Source organism: Phytophthora cinnamomi (assembly GCF_018691715.1).
Source record: "Phytophthora cinnamomi strain GKB4 chromosome Unknown Contig111, whole genome shotgun sequence".
NCBI classification, from domain to species: Eukaryota; Oomycota; class Peronosporomycetes; order Peronosporales; family Peronosporaceae; genus Phytophthora; species Phytophthora cinnamomi.
Genome location: NW_027151044.1, coordinates 1 through 20,643, shown reverse-complemented (window position 1 = coordinate 20,643; position 20,643 = coordinate 1). Strand labels below are relative to the sequence as shown.

The following is a 20,643-nucleotide window of genomic DNA, read 5'->3' as shown; positions in this document are numbered from 1 at the left end:
CCTCGAGCCCCAGGGGCAGCAGGTTCCAGCGACGAAAAGGGGGTGTTCATGAAGCCACCAATGCGCCCAAAGTCTGCTAATGCAGGTAGGGAGGATTTCGGTGGTTCAGAGTGTCACGAATCGAGTTTTGATTATAGACACCACTACTTTTTTTTTTTTTCGCATCGGAACAGCTAGTCGACAAGTTAGTCGACATCGGATGCAGCTGGTGCAGGACACGAATACTGTTCCGAGCAACCAGGATGAAGAGACCGAGAGAGAGCTCGAGTCGTGTCTGACGTCGGGGAAGGAGGATATGGTGCGGCCAGGGACATCGTCAGCTGTTGTTCGCCAGGCTGGATACGCCAAACGCCCGTTTTCAGCGGCTGCGGCGCCTTCATCGCATCGTTCGAGCCTCTTGGGTGATTCACGTCAACCTGTCGAGGCTTCGAGCAATTTGTCGGGGAGGAGAGCTACGAGTGGAATGAAGAGACCTCACTCGGCCGCTGCTGGCTTGCGCTACCAACCGTTCCGAGCTCTGGATAAGAGCAGTGCTTCACTTTCTAGCTGTGTGTCACTTGTATCCCGCTCGACAAAGGCAGCACGCAGCATGTCAGCTTTGAGAACGCGTCCCAGTTCAGGCCAGTCAAGAGGTAATGTGCTGGTGAACTACTCGATGAAATACATGTTTTGATTTATGTGTGCAATCGTGCAGGTGATCGCATGCTAGCGTCGACGAGAGAACATATTGAAGACACGTTTGTATATGCAGTACCTCGACACTACTTGGAGCATGGACTGCCTTATGACCCGTACGATATCGTTCCAGTCACGCATGTACGAGCGCAGAATTTCTGGCGGCCAGAATGGAGCTACGATTGACGGACGAATTTTTGTATTATATCCAGGAAACGCTTTTCGGAGGTGGGAGTATCAATCAGCTGCAGGATGCGCACTGGGACTACTACACGATCAGTCGAGGGGGCTACACGTTTCATCTGAAAAGCGACAACTTCCAATCAACATTCTTGTCTATGAGCGATTGGGAGACCCAGAAGGCGCAATTCACCAGGCTGCGGAGCCTGTCGACCTTTTCAAGGTGCTGTTGCCACGGTTGATCGTAGTATCAACCAAACGGAGGGCTAACCGTACGGTGTGTAGATTTCGATATCGCAAAGTGTTCATGTCCTGGAGGCAGTGGGTGCGAGGGAGCAAGCGCGAAGCCGCACGGGAGAATCTCATCGCAGATTGTTACTTTTCGTATCCAATACTGCTGAGCGGCATGCGGGAAGTGCGCATGGAGCTGAGCAGGCTTTCAAAGTTGCAGCTAATGTGGGATTTCGACGGCGAGACGTACACTTTGGAACGCTTCACCGCCGCTAATGTACGTAGTTGGTGCGCTTGATAAATAAGATCGCTTGAAACTAACCTGAATTCCGTCCGATAGACACAATTTTTGAAGAAGCGGACAAGCGAACTTCGACTGATCATCACACGCATCCAGACCATTTTGACGGGTGTCTGCCGGATGTTTTTGGAGGACATGGCACCGTTGCACGTAGGATTCCCTGGTCAGGAGTTCGCTTTGTCCGTTCGCAAGAGTAGCAACTTCCACATCTTGGAGAACTACGTCCATTGTGAGCAAGGTTTGGCGTCGGCGCACCAACAGTTCTTACGCCACAGCCACTTCCAATCCGTCAAACTTCCAACCCCGGAGGTTGTGGAGGCGCGAAACGCGCTGGTGCTGGCGAGTCTGTCAGAGCCCAGGCATTCGCTGGTGAAGGCAAAGCACACACGCCCCTCAACAGCTCAGGTGGACGAGCTCGAGGAGATCCGATGGACGATGGCGTCTATCAAGCGGCGCAAGTGCAAACAACTCACCAGGTTCATGCTGCTGGTCGATTTTCTTCTGCTGGACACGTACGCGCGTGTGGCCAAGCAAAGTCTCGATTTGTTCCACGACTTCGTGCTTCGTGGCGCCAACGCAGCAACCATTGTGCGGCTCACCGATCATGATGACTTTGTGGCGGTAATGCATCAGACCTTGGGAGTCACGCAGCCCCCAGGTGAAGGCAGCATTGATCCTTCAAGCTCAACTCAGTCCAGACAAAGCTCGTTCGACCGTGCTCCGCTAACAAAGCAGCAGATCAAAGCATGCCTTCATGCTGCGTGGGAAAGCAAGCTACGAGTTCCGTCTTCAAATGATACAGACGCCACGCTATCGTCCATGTCGGTCGCATCGATGGAAATCAAGCTCGAGGCGTTGTTTTTCTATGGTCTCAGCAACTACGCTGGCGGCAATTCGGAGACGTTTAGCGTGGACGATCTCTTCTTCGTCGCGGAAAACGCGTTGTTACAGCTTCTGGTGCTCCCGCCGTTTACCGCAGCAAACAAGTCAATTTTCGCAACAACCAAGACCGATGTCGCCAACTCCCTCTCCAATGGACCTGGAGTACCAACAGGGAATGGACGTGAGCCTTCGGTGATCGAGCAAGAAGTGCTATCGATCCCCTGTCTCGGCCCCCAGCCACTTTTCGCTCTAGACGTGGGAACGAGTGCCGTACCGGAAAAGCGAGGGCGACAGAGGTACGAGATCTGCTTTAAACCCGAACTCGCGAAGCTCATGCGCGTTCTGCAGAGAATTATCGTGGGTTTTACTGAGGCTTTCCGTGAGGTGCCACCGTTGCTTTCGAGCCCCGAGCTTCGTTCCATTCTCGATTTTGCTGATGACATCAGAGCGCTCAACTTGCACTCAACATTGGATTCGTCACGACCTGCGACAGCAGGTACCTCTTCTCGTCGGAGTACGCTGTGCGCTGTTCACAAACTGGAAGAGCTCCAAAACGATAGTGACGATAATGATGGTCTTGATGCGGGAGAACGCTTCCGATGCCCAGCTAATCGGCTTCTAGAGAGGATGGAGGAGGACTTGCACTATTTATCCGCTCGCGATGATATTCAAGACTTGGTACGCAGTGCGTTGAGTGGCGCCGCTGACCTTGCAGCTTCATACTCCAAAGTTCTCGAGCTTCGGCAGCAAAACGATAGCGTGAACTTCGAACTCAAGGCGCGACTATTTAGACGGAATGAGTACACGCTTGGGGAGATGGAGAGCGACGCGAACCACTTCATTGAGCAGGTAAAGTGGAGTAGTTTCAATCGCTGAGCAAGCTTGATTCTGACAAACTGGTTTGATTATCCTTGTGTGCAGCTAAGTGCTTTGGAGACGCTACGGATGTCGGAAAACGTCGAATTCCTGCACTTCGATATGCAGCAGCTGCAGGCAGAGCTACTTCCATCGCCCGCACGGTGCCTTGACGCGATGCGCGAGCTGTTACCACGCCTTGCCTGCGAGAAGTGCGACGAGTTTCTACACTATATCAACTTCTCCAACACCAAGATTGAGAAACCCATGGCGCAGAACTTGGACGCCTTCACCACGTACCTTTTGAATCTTCGGGTTCGTCTTGTTGAGCAGTCCGGAACCAACCTTGACACCAAACTGATAGAGCTCACGGCTGTTTGTGTCTGGCATTTCAATTTCTAGGAAGTGTACGATGAAATTCTCGACAAGGAGCTGGATTTGACGTTCTTGCAGGACTTCTTTGGTGTTCTTGACAAGTTGAAGTTCACTGCCCCCGTCGACACAATCAAAGCCTTCGAGCTGTGCGAGCCGGAGTTCCAGGCACTGAAGTCGCATGTCCAAGAAGCGTACACGAACCGTGACGCGGATCTGACGAGTTACATGCCATTACTGACAGAAAACCTCGCCAAGGTATGCACGATAGACTTGCTACTTTCACTGAAATGGTAGAGAGTTTCTCATCGATGCATCTCTTGGTTTGATAGCTTGGCCGAAAGATCAGCTGCCTGCAGTCGGCAGCAAGTGACCAAGCGATAGTAGCTCAGAGTAACACTTGTCAGGATGCTCGTGACAGCGCGGTGAAACTGTATGAAGAAGCCCAGGAGATGCAGAAGGAAGCGAGACGGCTTGTACGTATCCAACTGGTATTTGATGATGCCTCGGGTGGCCTCCCTCTTCAGAGTAGAGACTTTGAAGACTTGAATATCTTGGCTGGAGAACTCAAACTCAAGAGGGTACGTATAGCTGACGTGGCATTTGCACAATATCGGCTAACCAAAGTTACATGTTCTGTAGGAACTCTGGGAGGCTGTGTGCGAGGCCGACGAGCACTTGGACAACTGCGGCACCGACACGATCCGCTCCGTTGATCTGGACAAGATGGGCGAGGTAGCCAGCCGCGTTGATACAGTAGTTGAGAATATCCGACAATGCGCTACCCAAGTTGCTGGGGGATTTGAGCTCGAGCGACTGGAGAAGTTGCAAGCTACGCTGCACGGATTTGCCCCTGTGATCCGCGATCTACGTAATCCACACTTGGCAGAGCGTCACTGGAGCAAACTGGAGCACAAAATGCAATGCTCCTTAATGCCAGTTATCGTGGAAAATACTGAAGCCACAGAGGAGGATGAATTCGCTGTTCTCGATGCTACCACCGAATCGTTCAGCCCGCGCCTCGATATACAGGTGCAGCAATTGCTAGAGGTTAATGCTGTTGCGCACGGCACAGCGATCCGACACGTGTCTGAAGAAGCTTCAGCCGAGGCTGCGATTGCTGGTAGTTTCATGAGCGTCGTTCGTACCTGGGAAGCTCAAGAAATCCCAGTGGAAGCTCGAAAGGATCGCGACGGCCGCGACGTGTATTGTATTGGCGACTGTGTCGAACTTTCTTCTCTTATCGAAGAGAGCCAAGTGCTGCTTCGGGTCATGGACCTGTCGACCTACTCCCTCGTCGTGCAGGAGCGACTACCAAAGATGCTCTCCGATCTCGACCACACGAAGGAATCATTGGAGCTGTTGCAAGTCTGTCAGCGCAAATGGGACTACACACAGCGGTTAGTTTCCATCGACTTTGCGCGGACATTTCCTGAGGAAGCGAAGCAGCTGCAAAAGCATGACACAGCGTGGCGTACGTTGAACCACGGCTTGTTTAATCGCTCGTCGTGTCTCCCGTTCGGTGTGAATGCGGATCACCGACAGACGCTGCAAGTGATTCTTGAAGGCTTCGAAGCCGCAGCGAAAACGTTGGCTGATCATCTTGAGGTACGTCTGTTAGCTGATTTTTTGTCGAGAACTTGTTTTAGGAGTAAACGTTGTGTGCTTGAGCAGATAAAGCGTCAGGTTTTTCCGGCTTTCTTCCAGCTGTCCGACTTGGAGCTGGCGACGCTGTTGTCAAAGTGTCGGGATGTGAGCTGTATCCCATCGTTCCTCTACCAATGTTTCGACAATGTTGGCCGAATTGTATTTGGGGTTCGAGATGGCTTTCAGGATATTTTGCAGGTTCGTTTCTCACAATTCATTGTCATAGTTATTGGGTGATTTGAGTTGGACCAACATGAGTGTTGTTCAGGTAACATCCCGGGTACATGGAGAAGCTGAAATTATCCCCATGGGCAAGAATCTCAAAGCTCAAGGGCCAGTAGAGCAGTGGCTAGCTGCTGTCGAGAAACGACTGGCTGAGCAACTGCGACGGTCAACCAAGAAAGCCATAGAGATGTTGGATCGCTACGAGAGGTCTGAACAAGGAGCCACCGCGCCAAAGATTGGCATCTCCCATTTCTCAGTCCAGGTGCGTGATGATAAGCTTGTGAAGATTACCATAGGTGCAACTAACTTTGTTTCTTGGTAGAGCATCCTACTGGCGGATCGTATTGTTCGTTGTGGAATCGTTGAGCACGGATTGCAGGACATCATGAGCGCCAGTGGCATCGGTCGCTTTGATCGAATCATGGACGAACTCTCCTCTCACAGCTCTCGAGTCATGCAGCAGCTACTTCCACCATCCAGTTCATCAAATCTACAACATGATTTCAAGTTGAAACTGTCCCCACGCCAAATCACGCTGCGAGCAGGGCTGCATCTGCAAGAGATACAATTCCGCGATGCATTTGCCAGTCACGTGGCCTCGAAACAGCCAAATCCTGCGTCATCCTTGACGCCTGGAGGGCTAGCTGTCGACTGGGAGTACCAGCTGAAGTACCGGATGGATGATGCGACGACCGTCGGGCATGAGTGTCACGTGGAAATGAACACGCTGAACATCCCGTACGGCTTCAACTACTTGAGTCCGCATGATGATGTTGTGGTGACACCGAGTAGTTTGCGCTCGCTTTTCACGCTATTTGCCTGCATCCGACACGCGCAAGGCTGCATCTTGACTGGTCCCGAGGAAAGTGGGAAACGAACACTGAGTATGCAGGTGAGCTCGACACTGGGCCGACGCAACTTCAGCGCCACGCTGAACTCGTATACCCACGCTACCCGTCTGCTAATCGGAGCGCTGTATGCTGGAGGAACGTTCTGCGCAAACCAACAGCTTGCAGACAATGCAAGTGATAACGCACCGTTGATCAAGACATTGGCCACCACATTAGCGTCTATCGAGCACGCGGTGCTGACCAAGAATCCGATTGTGGGACTCCATCGCTCACCGATCACGTTTGTTCCTGGGACTGCGATGCTCGTAGCTTTTCCTTCAAATACTGGCTTGGCGGTGGCAGATGCCGAGGAAATCCGCATCTGGACGGAGCCATTGAGTCGCTTTGCGATCGTTCAATGGGGTCAGGAGTACATCGTCGAGGCTCTGCTATTGAGCAGAGGCTTCGTTGAACCATGTGAGCTCTCTAAACAGCTACTGCTAGTGTGGGAGCAAGCTCGTTCGGACTATGAAATAATGGATGGAGCAGTGTCGAAATCTCACCGAAACCCGTTCAGATTCGCGGCCCTAAAGTCCGTCATCAGGGATGCCGCAGCTCAGCTTGACGAGCGTTCAGCATCTGCGACCCAAAGCGTTCAGGCACACCAACACTTTCTGCTTCACCAAGCCATGTTAAAGTATTTCCGCGTTCGAATTGACTCGGACCGACTCAAAGCACTTGAAACCATTCTTCACAACCATTTTGCTACTATGGACGACGAGTACTCCATGTGCGACACCCTAGAGCCTAGCACTGGAGTGCCGCCCGAACTACTTGAGTGCATTATGCTCGCAACCCAAGAGCTGCACTTTGTTCCTCGCCGCATGATGTTGAACTCGATTGCATCCCTGGCAACGGCGCTGACGTTCAGTGTGAGCACTGTCTTGGTAGGTCCACCGGGGGTGGGCAAGACTACAACGTACCAAGTGCTCGCGAAGGCGTTTGAGCTCTGCTTCGAGCGTCGCGGCCAAAGTGGTGCAACCCCATCGCATGAAGACGACGCGAACAAACCACCACAAACTGTCCGCTCGCCTCCGTCCGCCCTCACCAAGCGGTCGAACTCGTACTTGAAGAGTAAAGTGGAGAAGGTCCCAGCAGCGAGTGTGGCCGTCAGAGTCGTTCTGCCCATGGCGCTGACAGTCTCTCAACTGTACGGAGGAGTCTCCCCTGATGGTCACGGTCGCGTACCGAGCATCCTGGGCCAGCTAATTCGTCAAGCGCAAGAACTTTACGTACCAAATGCTGTTGCTGACGCTGCTGATACCTCAGAAGGTCCCAGTGCAGTTAAACCGATGGAATCGCTTCTGGACTTGCCCAACCAGGTGTGGGTGGTTTTCGATGATGCCCTCGACTTGCGTTGGCTTGAAGGACTCTTAGGTGTGCTGTCGTACCCTAGAGGCACCGTGTCTCCACTACTGGCGTTCGAAGACGGCGAGTTCATGACATTACCACCAAATCTTCGCTTTATGTTCGAAGTCCTGCAGCTTCGCGATGCAACACCAAGGTTTCTTCATGTGAACACTATTCTGCATTTGAATGCTGACAGAAGAGAGGAAGCCGTGAACGATTCCAGGAAGAAGTACCGGCGCACAACGTCGGCTGGCGCTGAGGCGAAAATGACCATCGCGACGGCGTATCTGCACCGATACTTGACAATTCAACGCGAGCGAGTCGCAAAACAGCAGCCGGAAGCGCTGAAGCCCCAGTCATGGTCCACTACTGATACGTTCAACGTGATTGAAAAGTGGCTTATCAAGTCTTCACTGCTATCAGAACTCGCCACAATTCTTGACGGTATCCCCGCCGGCGCAGTATATCTATCCGCTCTCCAGCGCGTAGCGAACCTGACATCACTACTACAGTCGCTTGTCAGCGCTGCATCTACGCTGCCAGATCCAGCAAATCGAAGTGCGAAAACTGCTTCCAGTTCGGAGTCTTTCATGCAGTTCGCAGCGGAACTTTCGAATGGGCAAATTCGAGTGGAAATGGCGTTGATATACAGCATCATGTGGGGGTTCGCAGCTTGCACTGGTGGCCACCCGGTTATCCAGCGCCAAGTTAGCGACGTCCTGAGGCGTGAATTTGAACATCTTTCGCCAGCTTGGCTAGGTTGTGGCCTAGACGTGAATTTATTTGAGACTTTGCTAGATCTTCAGGGTCATCGCTTTGTGTCGATCGTGAGCGGGTCACGTCACGTCGCACTGCCGCCACAAGTCAGCACTAACAGCAACATTAGCGCGCTGTTTGTGCCTACGACAGCTCAGTCTTCTGGTTCACGCAGCTATCAATGAAGGGCTCCGTTCAGGCAGAGGCATCCTACTACTTAGTGGTGACAGCGGGCGGCGAACTACGCTCGCTCGCAACTTCCTTGGTCAATTGGACGTCATTAAGTCGATCATAGCTGCTGGTGGAGTCTCGAAGCTGCCCCAAGCGCAGCAAGCGACAGATGAGGACGATAACAAAACCAAGAAGCCTGACTTCTCGAAGACGATGGAAGCTGCCACACTCGCATCGGTGAAGCGTCTTCGACTGCGCCAAATCTCGCTGGTTACGTGGATGGCTATGCGCCTTCAGAAGGACACGGGTGCGGAGGGCGTCAGTTTTCAAGTCTCTCGAAGTACCACAAGTGACAACCGATCCATAGCGTCCGTTGTCGAGGCGGAAGAGGGCATTCCTTTGGTCATCACACCGTCGACAGACGTCTCCAAGACAGCGTTGGTGCGTCAATTCGACCGTGGCGATGTTATCCCGTTCTTCTTCTCCATCCCTCATGGCAACGAAAGCTCTAGAAACGGCGAAGCAGCCGTTGAATTAGCAAACTGTCTGGAGAGAATGCTCCAGCGTGAACGAACTGGCGTCTTTGAGCCACCTCCAGGCAAGACGGCGCTGCTCATCCTGGACGACTTGCACCTCGCTATCCCTGCCGAGGATTCCACATCACAGCCGCTATACCCATCCATCTTCGCATATTTGAGGTCTGTTCAGGAGCATGGAAAAGTTTATCGCGGCTCGAGTTGTCTGCCGATCTCCGTCGAAAACCTCATGACGTTCGGCTCAATGCACGTCGACCACTTAGAACCAGCAGATAACAAGGTGAGCCGAGAAGAACCGCTGCGGAAGCTCACGTCCCAGTTTTCCCGGTCCTCGCGCCGTCGTGTGGACTTGAAGAACTTCATCACATCTTCGGACAGGCACTGCAGAGTCACTGGGGCCTGAGTAGCTCGTCAAAGTCTACAACACTGCCCACCCCGTTCGATTCGCGCTTCCTCTAGTTTTGCAGCGACCACCGTGGTCTGGGATCGACTCCGGGCGACGTACAAGTATCACTTGCAAGATCTAGCGCGAGTGTACGAAGGTCTTGGAGGGGTGAGTCCGTCGTTGTTGGCAGATGTGGAGACGCTGCTGAGACTGTGGACGCACGAGTGTTGTCGGACATTACGAGAGCCTTCAATGGGGTTGTGTACTTCACGACAGGATAGCGAAGTGACGGGGAGATTTCACGCATGCGAATGCAGATATCCCAGGTATCTCAACGCCGTGCCAGTGCTCGAGCGAGTCGGTTGTCGGTGGGGCTGGCCCAAGTATCAGCTTTGCTGTTGGGACCAAACGGCAATCGGTGCAACCTAGTCAGTCTACCAACGACGAGAATGCTGCCACGTTGTTGACTTTGTTCGCTGCTCGAAGTTCTGCTTCGAGTTCACGTGGAAGTAGAATTGCGCCTCGACTCAGTCAGCAGTACAATTCTCTCCGGGAGCAGCAACATCGAGCGGCCATGATGGGATGTCTCTGGGCGTTTGTGCCTTCCAACATCTTTTACGGCGGTCACTCGATGGATTCCGTGACTGAAGAGGATAGCATCGCTGGTTCAAGCGATTCCGATCCATCCGGGCGTATTATCCGACGCAAGAGCGCTAGTTTCCTGGTGCAAAAGAGTCTAGAATCTGGATCGAGCGGGAACTCGTGGATATACGCCGAGATCAGCTTTGAAGACGACATGGAAGCAGTGTCAACCGCTAACATACAGCTATACTTCCGAGACCTGCGCACCTTCAACTCAACTCAAATGATTTTGCGTCCTGGAGGATCGAAAAGGCGATAGCGCTACCGAGAGACGTGCCACCGGTGCCTTTCAAACTGGTGCGTAGTTCTCTTTGTTTTGCATGTGTCTGACAACTAACACCTCCTGGTTACACTAGGCTCAAACAGTAGTGCGGATTGATCGCGTTCTGGCTAGGCCGTCCGCGCGACTTCTTCTCCTCGATAGCAACGGTAGCGCCGCTGACACTTTACTGCGTTTTGCCACACTATCGAGAATGCCCGAGCTCCAGGACCCAGCCGGCGCGATATTCACGCTTTCGGGTCTCGCAGACGATCAAAACATCACCACGAATGTCCAAAGCTGCTTAGCGCTGCGATGGAAGCGACTTCTGCTCGAACTCTACGAACGCGTGGCTGTCGCTGGACAAGAAGCCACCCTCGTGGTTAAGCGTCTCGACTTGCTGCCACCTGCGATGATCAACCAGATCCAGGCGCTCATGACCACTGGAGAAGTACCGGGCACGTTGACGCTAGAGGAACAAGTTCACATAGCAACGCGAGTCATCGATGAGCGATTGCTGGCGTTGAAGACGAAACACGCTGCCCAAGCAGCGCAAATTCGGTCGGAAGCAGAGTCGACAAGGGATCAAGCGCTTGCAATCCTCCATCAGAAGCAGCGAGAGTCGCCGACCACCCCGCTGTTGGAAGCTTTTCAGCTGGTGGAGACGCGCTACCAGCGTGAATTGCGCTCGAAACTTTCCCGGGTTGATCTCCGCTGGCAACAAGACACTGACGATCTACGCCGCCAACGAGAAGTGGAAAGCGAGAGCGTGGCTGCGACGGTCATGGCTCTCACCCGGCCGCTTGGTGTCACCAGCGGCAAGTGGGCGAGTGCAGTGGCTCGGATGTGCTCGAAACTGCGTGTAGTGCTTCTCGTGGACAAGGGGCACGAAAGTCGCGTACGCGCTGCCAGTCCGAATGTCTTCGCTATCTGCGATGTCGTGTCGGTGCCTCACCTCGACCGCGATTCACTGCGAACGCTGGTGTACGGGCATTTCCACTCTCAGGTGCAGCAGCTTCTCGTGGACCATCAAGACGAAGTCAACGACAAACCGGAGGACGGGAGCTTGACCGATTTCCTCCATCAGACGCAGCGAAGTCTCTGGAGTTTGGTGTGCATGGCGACAGACATGCATCTCGCTGTGGCTGAAGCATGGTCAACCGAGAGAGAAGACGGCGCTGACAAGAGTGGATACCCTCCCGTCTCGAGGGCGTTTGCTATGGCAGCGTTCTTCAGCAAGTTCGTTGTCGAGAACTACAAGCGCGAAGAAGCCGCTCGAGCGAAGGCATCGTGGTTCTTGGAGCTGTCCACGCGGTTGGATCGGGATCTAGGCGCTCTCCGTTCAAGTGACGTCCTGCTGAGCGAACAACTCACGACGATTGGCAAGCAACTCATTCACCACGAAGCTCGGCTGGTCGAGCAGAAGGAAGACGCCGAACGAATCCGCCTCATCATGCAGCGGTTCCAGGTAGCAGCGGACGAACAGATTCAAGTCACGAACGAAGCTCAAGAAGTGGCGCATCGTGAATTGCAAGAACCCATGGCGTGTCTGGAAGAGGCCAACCGAGCGCTGCTACTCGTCGACAGGCGGCACATTGTCGAGATCAAGTCGTTCGTGAGCCCACCGCCGCTGGTTCACATGGTGTTAGGTGCCGTGTGTGTCCTGTTCCAGCTCGAGTCGTCCTGGGAGAGCGCTCGTCGCCTACTTCTCGGTGACGCCAATGTTGTTCAGACACTGCTACAGTTCAACAAGGACGCGGTGCCTGCTGCCACGTTGGCCAAGCTCGAAGCTGAGTATTTGAGTGACGAACGCTTTTGTCGCGAAGAAGTTGAGCGTCAAAGCGTGGCTGCTGCATCCATGGTCGGCTGGGTGAGTGCGATTTACCAGTACGCCACCGCACGGCAGCAGGTGCAGCCGACGCTCGACAAACTCGAAAAGGCCCAAAGTCGACTGCAACTCATAATGAAGGAGTTCCAGGTGAGTAAGCAGCGCGTAATGGAAGCCGACGAGGCCTGGCAGTCTACGCAGGCAGCGATTGACGCCGCGATCACTCGGAAAGAAGCTCTTTCGGGTGAAATATCGTCGTTGGATGCTCGATGTGATAGTGGAGGACAGGCACTGGAAGCTCTGAACGAAGACCGAAAATTACAGCACGAAGCTGCCAGTGCCAGCTCGATGCGCCGCGGGTTCTCGCTTCCAACTTGGAACGCTTTGCTTTCGGCTGGAGAGCTGGCATATGCGTGTGAACTTGGCTACTCTCCACGTCGAGAGCAAGTTTTTCAAGCGTGGGAGGCAGCGTACTCTAGTTATGGCGGGCTGACACCTGGTTGTCCGCCGACTTCGACTTGCTGCACCTTCATGCCTTCCATTGCTGTGGTCCTAAAGAGCTCAGCAGCTTTGGATGAAGAAACTCCAGCGGGAGTTCATGATCCCGAAACACCCTTGGCTGCCTTGTTCTCAGGGGATTATCCTGAAGACGGGTGTGTGGAGACGGAAGACGCCTTGAAACTCGTGACTGGAGCTGGAGGACTGAGTTTCTCTCGCCGTAGGCTTTGGGATGCGTCCGTGCTGTCTTTGATAGCTGCGACGTCGAGTTTGCCCGTGGTAATGATCACCCACTTCTCGCCTGAGGTGGAAGAACTACTTGTCAATTGCGCGCGTCGAGTTTGGCACTGGCAACAGCTCCACATGGTGTACGCTCGAGCCCCCGACTTCGACGATGTGTTCCGCTTGGCTGCAAGTATGGGCCATCAACTGCTAGTGCTCGACGTCGAACCTATCGACTCGGAGCCGCGGCTCGATGAAAGACGCGGAATTTGTCTGCGCGCCGCTTTATCTTGGAAAACCCAGCGCGTTGATGGGGTCGAACATCTAGTCATCTCAAAAAAACGCCCCAACGCCGACGTGACCGAGGACGAGTATAAAGTGCGCTCTGACAACTGTACCACAACGGATACTATCGCGCTGCACTCGAATTTCCGTTTGATTCTCACGTCGAATGCAGATCGAGCCGCGTTTGGTGAAGTTTTAGATATGTTGCCGATTATGGACGCTCACTTGCACCCTTGCGATATGGTCGACGTGCTGCTGGACGAGATTTGGAGCAACTTGACTCCCAAGCCAGCGGATGGTTCTAGCGCCCCAGAGCCCATCGGTCCATTCACGCTGAAGTCTGCACTAAAAGAGCACGGCCGGCTTGCTCAGAAGTTCGAAGTCTCACACGCCCAGCTTACGAAACTACTGGAAGCTGCAGCAGTGACGAGTCATTTCCCTCTCGCACAGACCAAGGCACTGCGCGAACGGCTTTCAGCGATTCAGGAAGCTCGCCACGTGCTGAGAGAAAAGCGACGCCAGATCCAGGAACAACTTCAACTGGTAAAGCGTCAGTGCGTGCCGATCGCTCGGACCGGAGCTGCAGTTTTCAACGCGTTCAACACCACGGTCTCTCGAATTGGGCCGGATGCATCGCCGCCATTAACGCTGCAGATCTTTTGCCGTTTTGCTTGATGCATTGGCGCCATCGGCTACGACAATTGCAGGAGCACTGGGGACGACTCCAGCGCCGACTACACCGTTGCTGAAAGATACAAAGCGCCCGTCCTCAAGCAACCGCCTCAGTTCATTCGCACGCAGTGCTACCAGTTTTTCGCTGTCAGGGTCTTCGCGTCGGCAATTGAACTCTTTTGGTATTCCAGCAGACGTACTGACGAAGCTCGTGTCTCGAATCATACCATTGGTGCAGCCTGCTTCGCCGAGCGGAGACTGGTATCGGTTCCTGTTGCAAGTGATCATAACAATGGAAGAGATGCAGTCAACAGCGCAGTCCAAACCAGCTCAAGAGCGGTTTGAACCCGAAACTTCGCGTAACTCGAGCACCGTGCTATCGGTAGGCACGATTCTGCTTCGGATGAAATTAAGGAAGCAAAACGAAATATCAACAACTTTCACTGCAGAAGAGTGTAGAGCTGTCTCAATCTCCACCTCTCGGACAGATCTCCAACGTCGTGTGGTGAGTACGATTTTCAACGGATGCAAGCTGGAGGATGTGCCCCCCGGCGTTGAAGACGTTGACGATATACTCCGCAAAGCTTTGCCAGGAACTCCATCGAGGTCCGAGCGTCTCGGTGTAAGCCTCATGCTGTTCCCTGAGCTGGTGCAGCATATTTGTGATCGGGTTTTGGCAGGCTACGGGGTTCCTCTCAATTTCCACAGACGTGGATCGGGTAACGTGACTGAAGTGGAGGCGGCGGCGTTGCTTGAAGGGTTCTGGCTGCGTACGATTCGAGCGCTACCCGAGAAGACAGCGGCAGTGATTCTAGCACGACATTCGTTTCACAGTTTTGGCTTTGCCCGACGTGTCTTTTTCCAAGGTTTGGAGGGATCACCTACGTTGCAACTTCGTGTTCTGAAGATGCTTGTCGAGAGGAGATTCCAAGCCGTGAGCCAAGATGATGCAGCTCTAGCCGGCGAGATTGATGAGCAAGTTACTCCGCTGGAGCAGCTTTATGTTCTTCCGCGAAGTGTGCAACCAGCTGAGGATCACGTGGAGACTCAGCAACTCTTGCTCATGGCGGAAGACTTCAGGCAAATCGCGCAAATGGAGAAGACTCAGCTCGAAGCGCTGGAAGAGGTACCCTTTGCGGTTGTCAACATGAAAGGCGTTGCTGGGATTCCTGAGTATTGGGAAGCGCTGGTCCAGATACTGCATCGTTCAAGTCGACGTACTAGCTCCGCAGCTTTCCAGCGCCACAACAGCATGAGTCTGGGCTTTGCCATTGCCGGCGATCCCCTTGCCAAGCAGAAAGCATTACGTTGAGCGAAAGCTCAACTATGGACTCGACCATAAATGCTGTAACTACGAGTCGTGCCTCAAACGCGAATCTACAGGAAGCAGCAGCATCGAAGCCACCGCCTCTCGTTAGAAGCGGAACAGCGCGCCGGACGTCGACACAGTCCATGGTGAATCGTCTCTCAGCGATTGATATGATGGCGCCGACATATCCCCGACTAGTAGCTGCGGTGGACGACATTCGATCTCTTCCGATACACCTTCGCTCAAACATTGTGTGTTTCCGAGATGAGTACGAGCAAGAACCCGCTGCGTCAAGCGGGGTCAAACCCAGGCGTCTTTGACCAAGTGTCTGCAGTCTACGATTCTGCGTTTGACCATGCATCCGAGCGTTCAAACGCTTTGTGCACTTGTCCAGCCTGCTGATGACGATTTGATGGCTCCAAGAGCACCGTTGAGCTACTTCTGGCAGGTGCTGAGTGGCCTCGTACTATTCCACGCCACCTTGGTTTTCCGCGCACACGTGTTGAGGGCTGTTTATCCTGGAGCATTGCTGCCACCGCACCATCCAGGTGGTGTAGGAACTGCCTTCCATTACAGTGACGACGACTTCCTCACTGCGATCAACCAGTACCTCGCTACGATTTTGGACAAGAAGCAGCACCATCTTACACAGCAGAGTCGGCGTACTGGAAGGGGGTCCGAGTACAACGCGGTGCTGGAACGGCGAATTTATCTGCAGGTGGTGCTGAGTTCATACACTCGTTTAGCTGCGGGGCACCAAGAAGTGGAGTTTCTTCGAAGGCTGTGGGGCGAGTGTCTCCAACTTGTAAGCTGGAGCGAGACTTCGGTCGGAGAGAGTGCGGCCAAGCCAGCTACTTTACCAAGCTTTCGGGGCCGAAGTCGGCAGATGACGAATCTCCGTGACCAGCTACGAGGGACTGCAGGCGATGGGGCATTAGCAGTGCAAGCTTCCTCCAAGTCCTTGATCAAAGGCTCCAGCTCCGTGTCTGTCGTGAAATCCTCGCTCTTGTTGGGGTTCCTAGCGTTCCCCAGCGAGGATTTACGGCAGGAAAATCTGTCAGTGGCTCAATGGCTGGAGGTGGTGTGGAATTATTCCACTAGCATCGATCACTTGATGAACACGAAGCTCCAGGCATTACTACTAGGCTTCCAGCAATCGATCAACCGTCGTGGATCACCTGAAGACACTTCCAGGGATCTCATGACAGCTTCTGGCGGAATCGATGCGGTAAACCGTCCACCGCCGAAATGGATGGCAGCTTTCGGGTGGACTAATAGAAACCGTGTCGTGCTGTTGGGTGATCCAACAGAATTGGTTGCGTCGATCTCGCTGCGAGACGCGGTCAACGTCCTTCAAGGTATTATCGCTCAAGCGCTTCCACCTCGTTTCGACGTGGAGAACTGGGATAAAGCAGAGGAATCCCCAAGTCTCGAAGCCAATGGTGGATTCGAAGCAGAACATGACGCGGAAACTCTGGTTGTCAACCCCACGATGATGACTTTGGCCACTGTGTACAATCAGCATATTGACGCTTGTTCCACTGCTCTGGAGAAAATCGTCATGAATCTACTAAAACTCGAGGATTCGGGTACTGTTTACCATACGCTCGGGGGTACGCTGCTTGAGGGCGATGACGGAGACGAAAATGATGATGATGAATACTACAAGCACCAAGGTCCCATCAAAGACACCAAAATGGTTATGCTTTCTGACGTAGAGAATGCCAGAGTGCGCGAGCAAGTTGTCTCGGTACTGCGCAATGAAGTACCGCCGGGCTTGTTCGGTGAAACATTAGTAGCCACGCCGGCCACTTCGACGTGGTCGTTGCATGACACCCTTCAACATTACCAGGACTGGCACCATTTCCTCACGGAAAGTCGACGACTCTACGATACAGGCCCCCCTCGGGTCTGGCTGCCTGGGATCTTGGCCGCAAAGCTCCCGGTCCCACACGTCCTCAAAGTGGCTCGGATGCAGTACAGTGCTAGTCACTTCGACGTCGGAGTCTCGATGCAGTTCACTCTACGCTACTTGTCTCCCACCAACTCCGCCGACTTAAATGACCAAGAAGACGAAGACTCGGAGTCAACGAACACGCCATTAACTGCACCGCTTCCAGTAGACACCTTCGCAATTTTGGATGGCGTTGTGCTCCTCGGATCCACCTGGAACCAAGAGTTACAAGCTCTCGATCGACTCGGCGGGGAATCGGCTCTGCATCAACGCGTGGAACTCATCTGTTCCCTATCCAGAGGCAGTGGTCATCAACCCACTCAAGTTACTCGGGTGCCTCTACTCGCGTCTCACAACGGAGATCTTCTGCTTGAGTGTGCACTGGCAGTCGATCCGGCACAAACCTCAAATTTAGCGACCCCGTTCCTGATCTCAATGGGGTCTCACTACCGATAAATGATATCCGTACTTGTTTGAATAGAACATTTTCGTGTGAATTATGAGGGAAATTTCACTACATGTACGCTGCTGTAACGAACTCGGCAAACGGGATTAGAAAATTGCTGCATACTCAAGCTTTCGGCAGGCTTAGAGAGAGACCTCGTTAAGCCAACTATATCATGTGGTAACATCGCACGCAGCAAAACCCTCGCTTTTATCTGAGACCAGATTGTCCTCGTCAAAATTATGTGCATACGTCCGGGTGAACAACCTACGTAATAGATGTAGTTAGGAACGTGATCGAATTGATACGTCAAGGTCTTGCTTGCGGTTTTGCAATGATAAAGAGCTCGATGCTGATTGGGATGCCAGCGGCGGTAGCCATTCCCGGAAGGAAATCCATTGACAACATGTAGCTCTATCGTTTCGAGTCATCTGTGAACTTCTGTGTAGCGACGCATCTGTGCAAATACTCTCAGGCTCGATGCCGCAGGTGAGGAGTTTATCAGCAACCCCGCTTTCAGCGCTTGGATGAAGCAGCTCGAGAGTACGATGACGCTAAGCTGGCAACACTACTTCAGCAGGCGACGGAGACGAAGGGTGCTGCCGAGAAATGGCAGAAATTGCAGAAAGCGCAGTTCGAGCGGTGGCACAGCGATGGCCACAGGCCAGTCGATGTCGTCGACGACATTTTCAAGGTTGACGAGGCACCCTGCAAATTACGGGTCCTCAGTACCCATTTTTTTAGGAGATCTTTTGTTTTAATCGAGAGTGATACTGTTCCGGCTCGATTTTCACGCCAGTGTGATTCATTCATGACAAAATGGTCCGTAGACTCTCATTTCTCCATTTTTTTGATCTGGTCTGGGACGGCCGGGGCCTTAAATAGACATTGGCTTGGGCATACGCAGCGGCTTCTGCTCGAAGGCGCTGGGGCTCTTGACCAGGCTGCCGGGCGAGCGCACGGGCGACTTGGGCGCCGCGGCTGCGTCATGGGGCGCCGGGGACAGCGGCGCCGGCTTGGGCGCGGGCGCGGGCTGGTGCGAGGCGGCGGCTTCGGGCTTGGCGTCCATGGCGATGGGGCGAAGGATAAGAGCTCGGCGAGCTTCTTCGGGGTCTTTTCTTCTTCTGCTTGAGGTTGCGCTGTCGTTGCGCTTATGTGCTGGATCTGGTATCTGTGTGGCGCACACAAATAGGTGTGTGGATGGTGTGGCGAGAGGGAACCTTCAACGACTGACGTGCTGCTCGACGGGCGCCACGCTACCAACTCATTGAGGCTTGGTCTGCGCTAAATAACGGCGCCGGCGGAAAGTTGCAGCGCGCGGAACCAAGCGAGCGCCGCCCTCCGCAACTGACAAGCAGCGTTAGCAGGTGCAGGCAGGCGGAATGACTATACACGAGTGAATCTCCCGCGCGCCGAGAACGTACGCGGATCCAGCAGCAGGCAGGTACACACACACACTGCAATTGTGTACTGTAGACTGCAGTTGACCATCGCGCTTCCGGTTCTCGAGGCCTGGTCTTGTCCTCCCGAGCGGGAACCTCCGCGATCTGCCGCCCCCCCACCGTCGGCTGCGGGGCTGCCGATAACAGCAGCCTCCCTGTCCAATGGGGCAAACGATGACGGGACGAATTGATCGACAGGGGAATCAAGCGGCCGCGTGCAGCCACTCGATCTGCTCGCCTCTGACTCAGCTCGGCCATGCTGCTGGTCAAGCAAGGCGTGCTGATCCCTTAGTCCGCGGCTCGTGATTGGCTGTGTGCGCGTGGTGTGGCACGGCTGCGCGCCGCGATTGGCGCGTCGCCGTCGTCCGCTCGTCGCAGTCACAGGTCGAGTCGCTTCAACCAGAGCCCAATCTTATTCACAGGCAGCCGAGCCAGCCACCACGTCAGCTTCCCTCTCATTCTCCTCTCTGGCCCCACGACCCCAGACCTCCAGCAGCAGCAGCAGCAGCAGCAACAACAACAACACCAGCAACAACCAGCTACACCTGCAATGTCCTCCGCCTTCTCCTACCAAGACTGCGTCGCCGAGGTGAGTGAACTGCTGCTGTGTCATAGCTACTAGTCCGTTGAGACGACCGACCGCGTGACGCCGTTGCCAGGTGGACGGAAGTACCTGAGCGCCGCCTCCGTGAGCGACGACGAGCCGGCGCTGGCGCTGGGGACCAGAACGCGCTGGCGCAGTTCGCGGACGCCGCCAACGCCGTGGACGCGGGCGTGGCCATGCCAGTGGCTGTCGCAGCCGCGCGGCGCGCACGCCGGACTCGGTCGTGGGGACGACATGGTGGCGTTCCTGGCCACGAAGGCCGGCGGGCGCTCGGCCGCGTGCTGCTGGCGCCCAACAGCGTCGTGCAGTTCGGCCAGCTCTGCGGCATGTTCGCCTACATCGAGAACGACGCGTTCGTGCGCGCGGCGGCCGACGCCGCCGGCCTGGGCGACGGCACGACGCTGGCCAAGGTCTTCTGCATCACAAAGGGCAGCGCGGCCGCGCGGCCGTGGATGATCCGGGCGAGAACCAGAGCCGCCGCCTGTTCTCCTGAGCCCGCGCGCGACCGCGGATGATAGTACGATAGTGTTTGTGCGTGTGTGTGCGCGACTTCCCTCTCCAGGCGGGCGAGAGATCAAGAGGGCGAGGCAGGACAAGGGCTGCGGCCGCAAGCGACGTAGTGTGTAAGCAGCGAGGGGAGGAGGAGCGCCCACGCCTTCTTCTTAGACCCATTAACATGTAATGATTCGCCAACTTCTCGGCCCCGCTCCAATTCATGGACCCCGTCGTCGTCGTCGTCGTCGCTGCCGCCGGCAGCAAATCCTCTCCGCCGATTCCCTGCAGAGGCAGCCTTCGCATGTACGCTATGCGATGCGGTGTCGGCATTACACAACCTTTCGCCTGGCCACCGCAGCGGGCAGCGCCGTCGCCTCCACGCCAGCGGCTCGTCGTCGCCGCGCCGCTGACCTGATTTCTGCGCAGGCCACGCTTCTGGGGCGCGACCAGCGACGGCGGCGCTGGCGCAACGATGGACTTCCGCTCGCGTTCCACTGGCTCGCCCCAGGAACAGGCCGCCAATGTCAATAAT

General features: G+C 54.6%; 4 protein-coding genes across 4 annotated transcripts; 3 read left to right on the top strand and 1 right to left on the bottom strand.

Moving 5' to 3' along the window:
• Window positions 1-199: 199 nt before the first annotated feature.
• IUM83_15685 (uncharacterized protein) lies at window positions 200-9,474 on the top strand (the record flags this gene model as incomplete). Its single annotated transcript, XM_067940519.1, has 12 exons — window positions 200-298; window positions 888-1,078; window positions 1,141-1,363; window positions 1,427-3,118; window positions 3,191-3,439; window positions 3,527-3,754; window positions 3,829-4,077; window positions 4,139-5,104; window positions 5,171-5,341; window positions 5,412-5,630; window positions 5,691-8,052; window positions 8,540-9,474. The coding sequence occupies 12 exons, from the start codon at window positions 200-202 to the stop codon at window positions 9,472-9,474; spliced, it is 7,584 nt and encodes a 2,527-aa protein (XP_067782114.1).
• Window positions 9,475-10,571: 1,097 nt separating this feature from the next.
• Window positions 10,572-13,865, top strand: IUM83_15684 (uncharacterized protein; the record flags this gene model as incomplete). Its single annotated transcript, XM_067940518.1, has 1 exon — window positions 10,572-13,865. The coding sequence occupies one exon, from the start codon at window positions 10,572-10,574 to the stop codon at window positions 13,863-13,865; it is 3,294 nt and encodes a 1,097-aa protein (XP_067782011.1).
• A 4,273-nt stretch (window positions 13,866-18,138) lies between these two features.
• IUM83_15683 (uncharacterized protein) lies at window positions 18,139-18,639 on the bottom strand (the record flags this gene model as incomplete). Its single annotated transcript, XM_067940517.1, has 2 exons — window positions 18,139-18,278; window positions 18,474-18,639. The coding sequence occupies 2 exons, from the start codon at window positions 18,637-18,639 to the stop codon at window positions 18,139-18,141; spliced, it is 306 nt and encodes a 101-aa protein (XP_067782078.1).
• A 1,105-nt stretch (window positions 18,640-19,744) lies between these two features.
• IUM83_15682 (uncharacterized protein) lies at window positions 19,745-20,131 on the top strand (the record flags this gene model as incomplete). Its single annotated transcript, XM_067940516.1, has 1 exon — window positions 19,745-20,131. The coding sequence occupies one exon, from the start codon at window positions 19,745-19,747 to the stop codon at window positions 20,129-20,131; it is 387 nt and encodes a 128-aa protein (XP_067782077.1).
• Window positions 20,132-20,643: the final 512 nt, after the last annotated feature.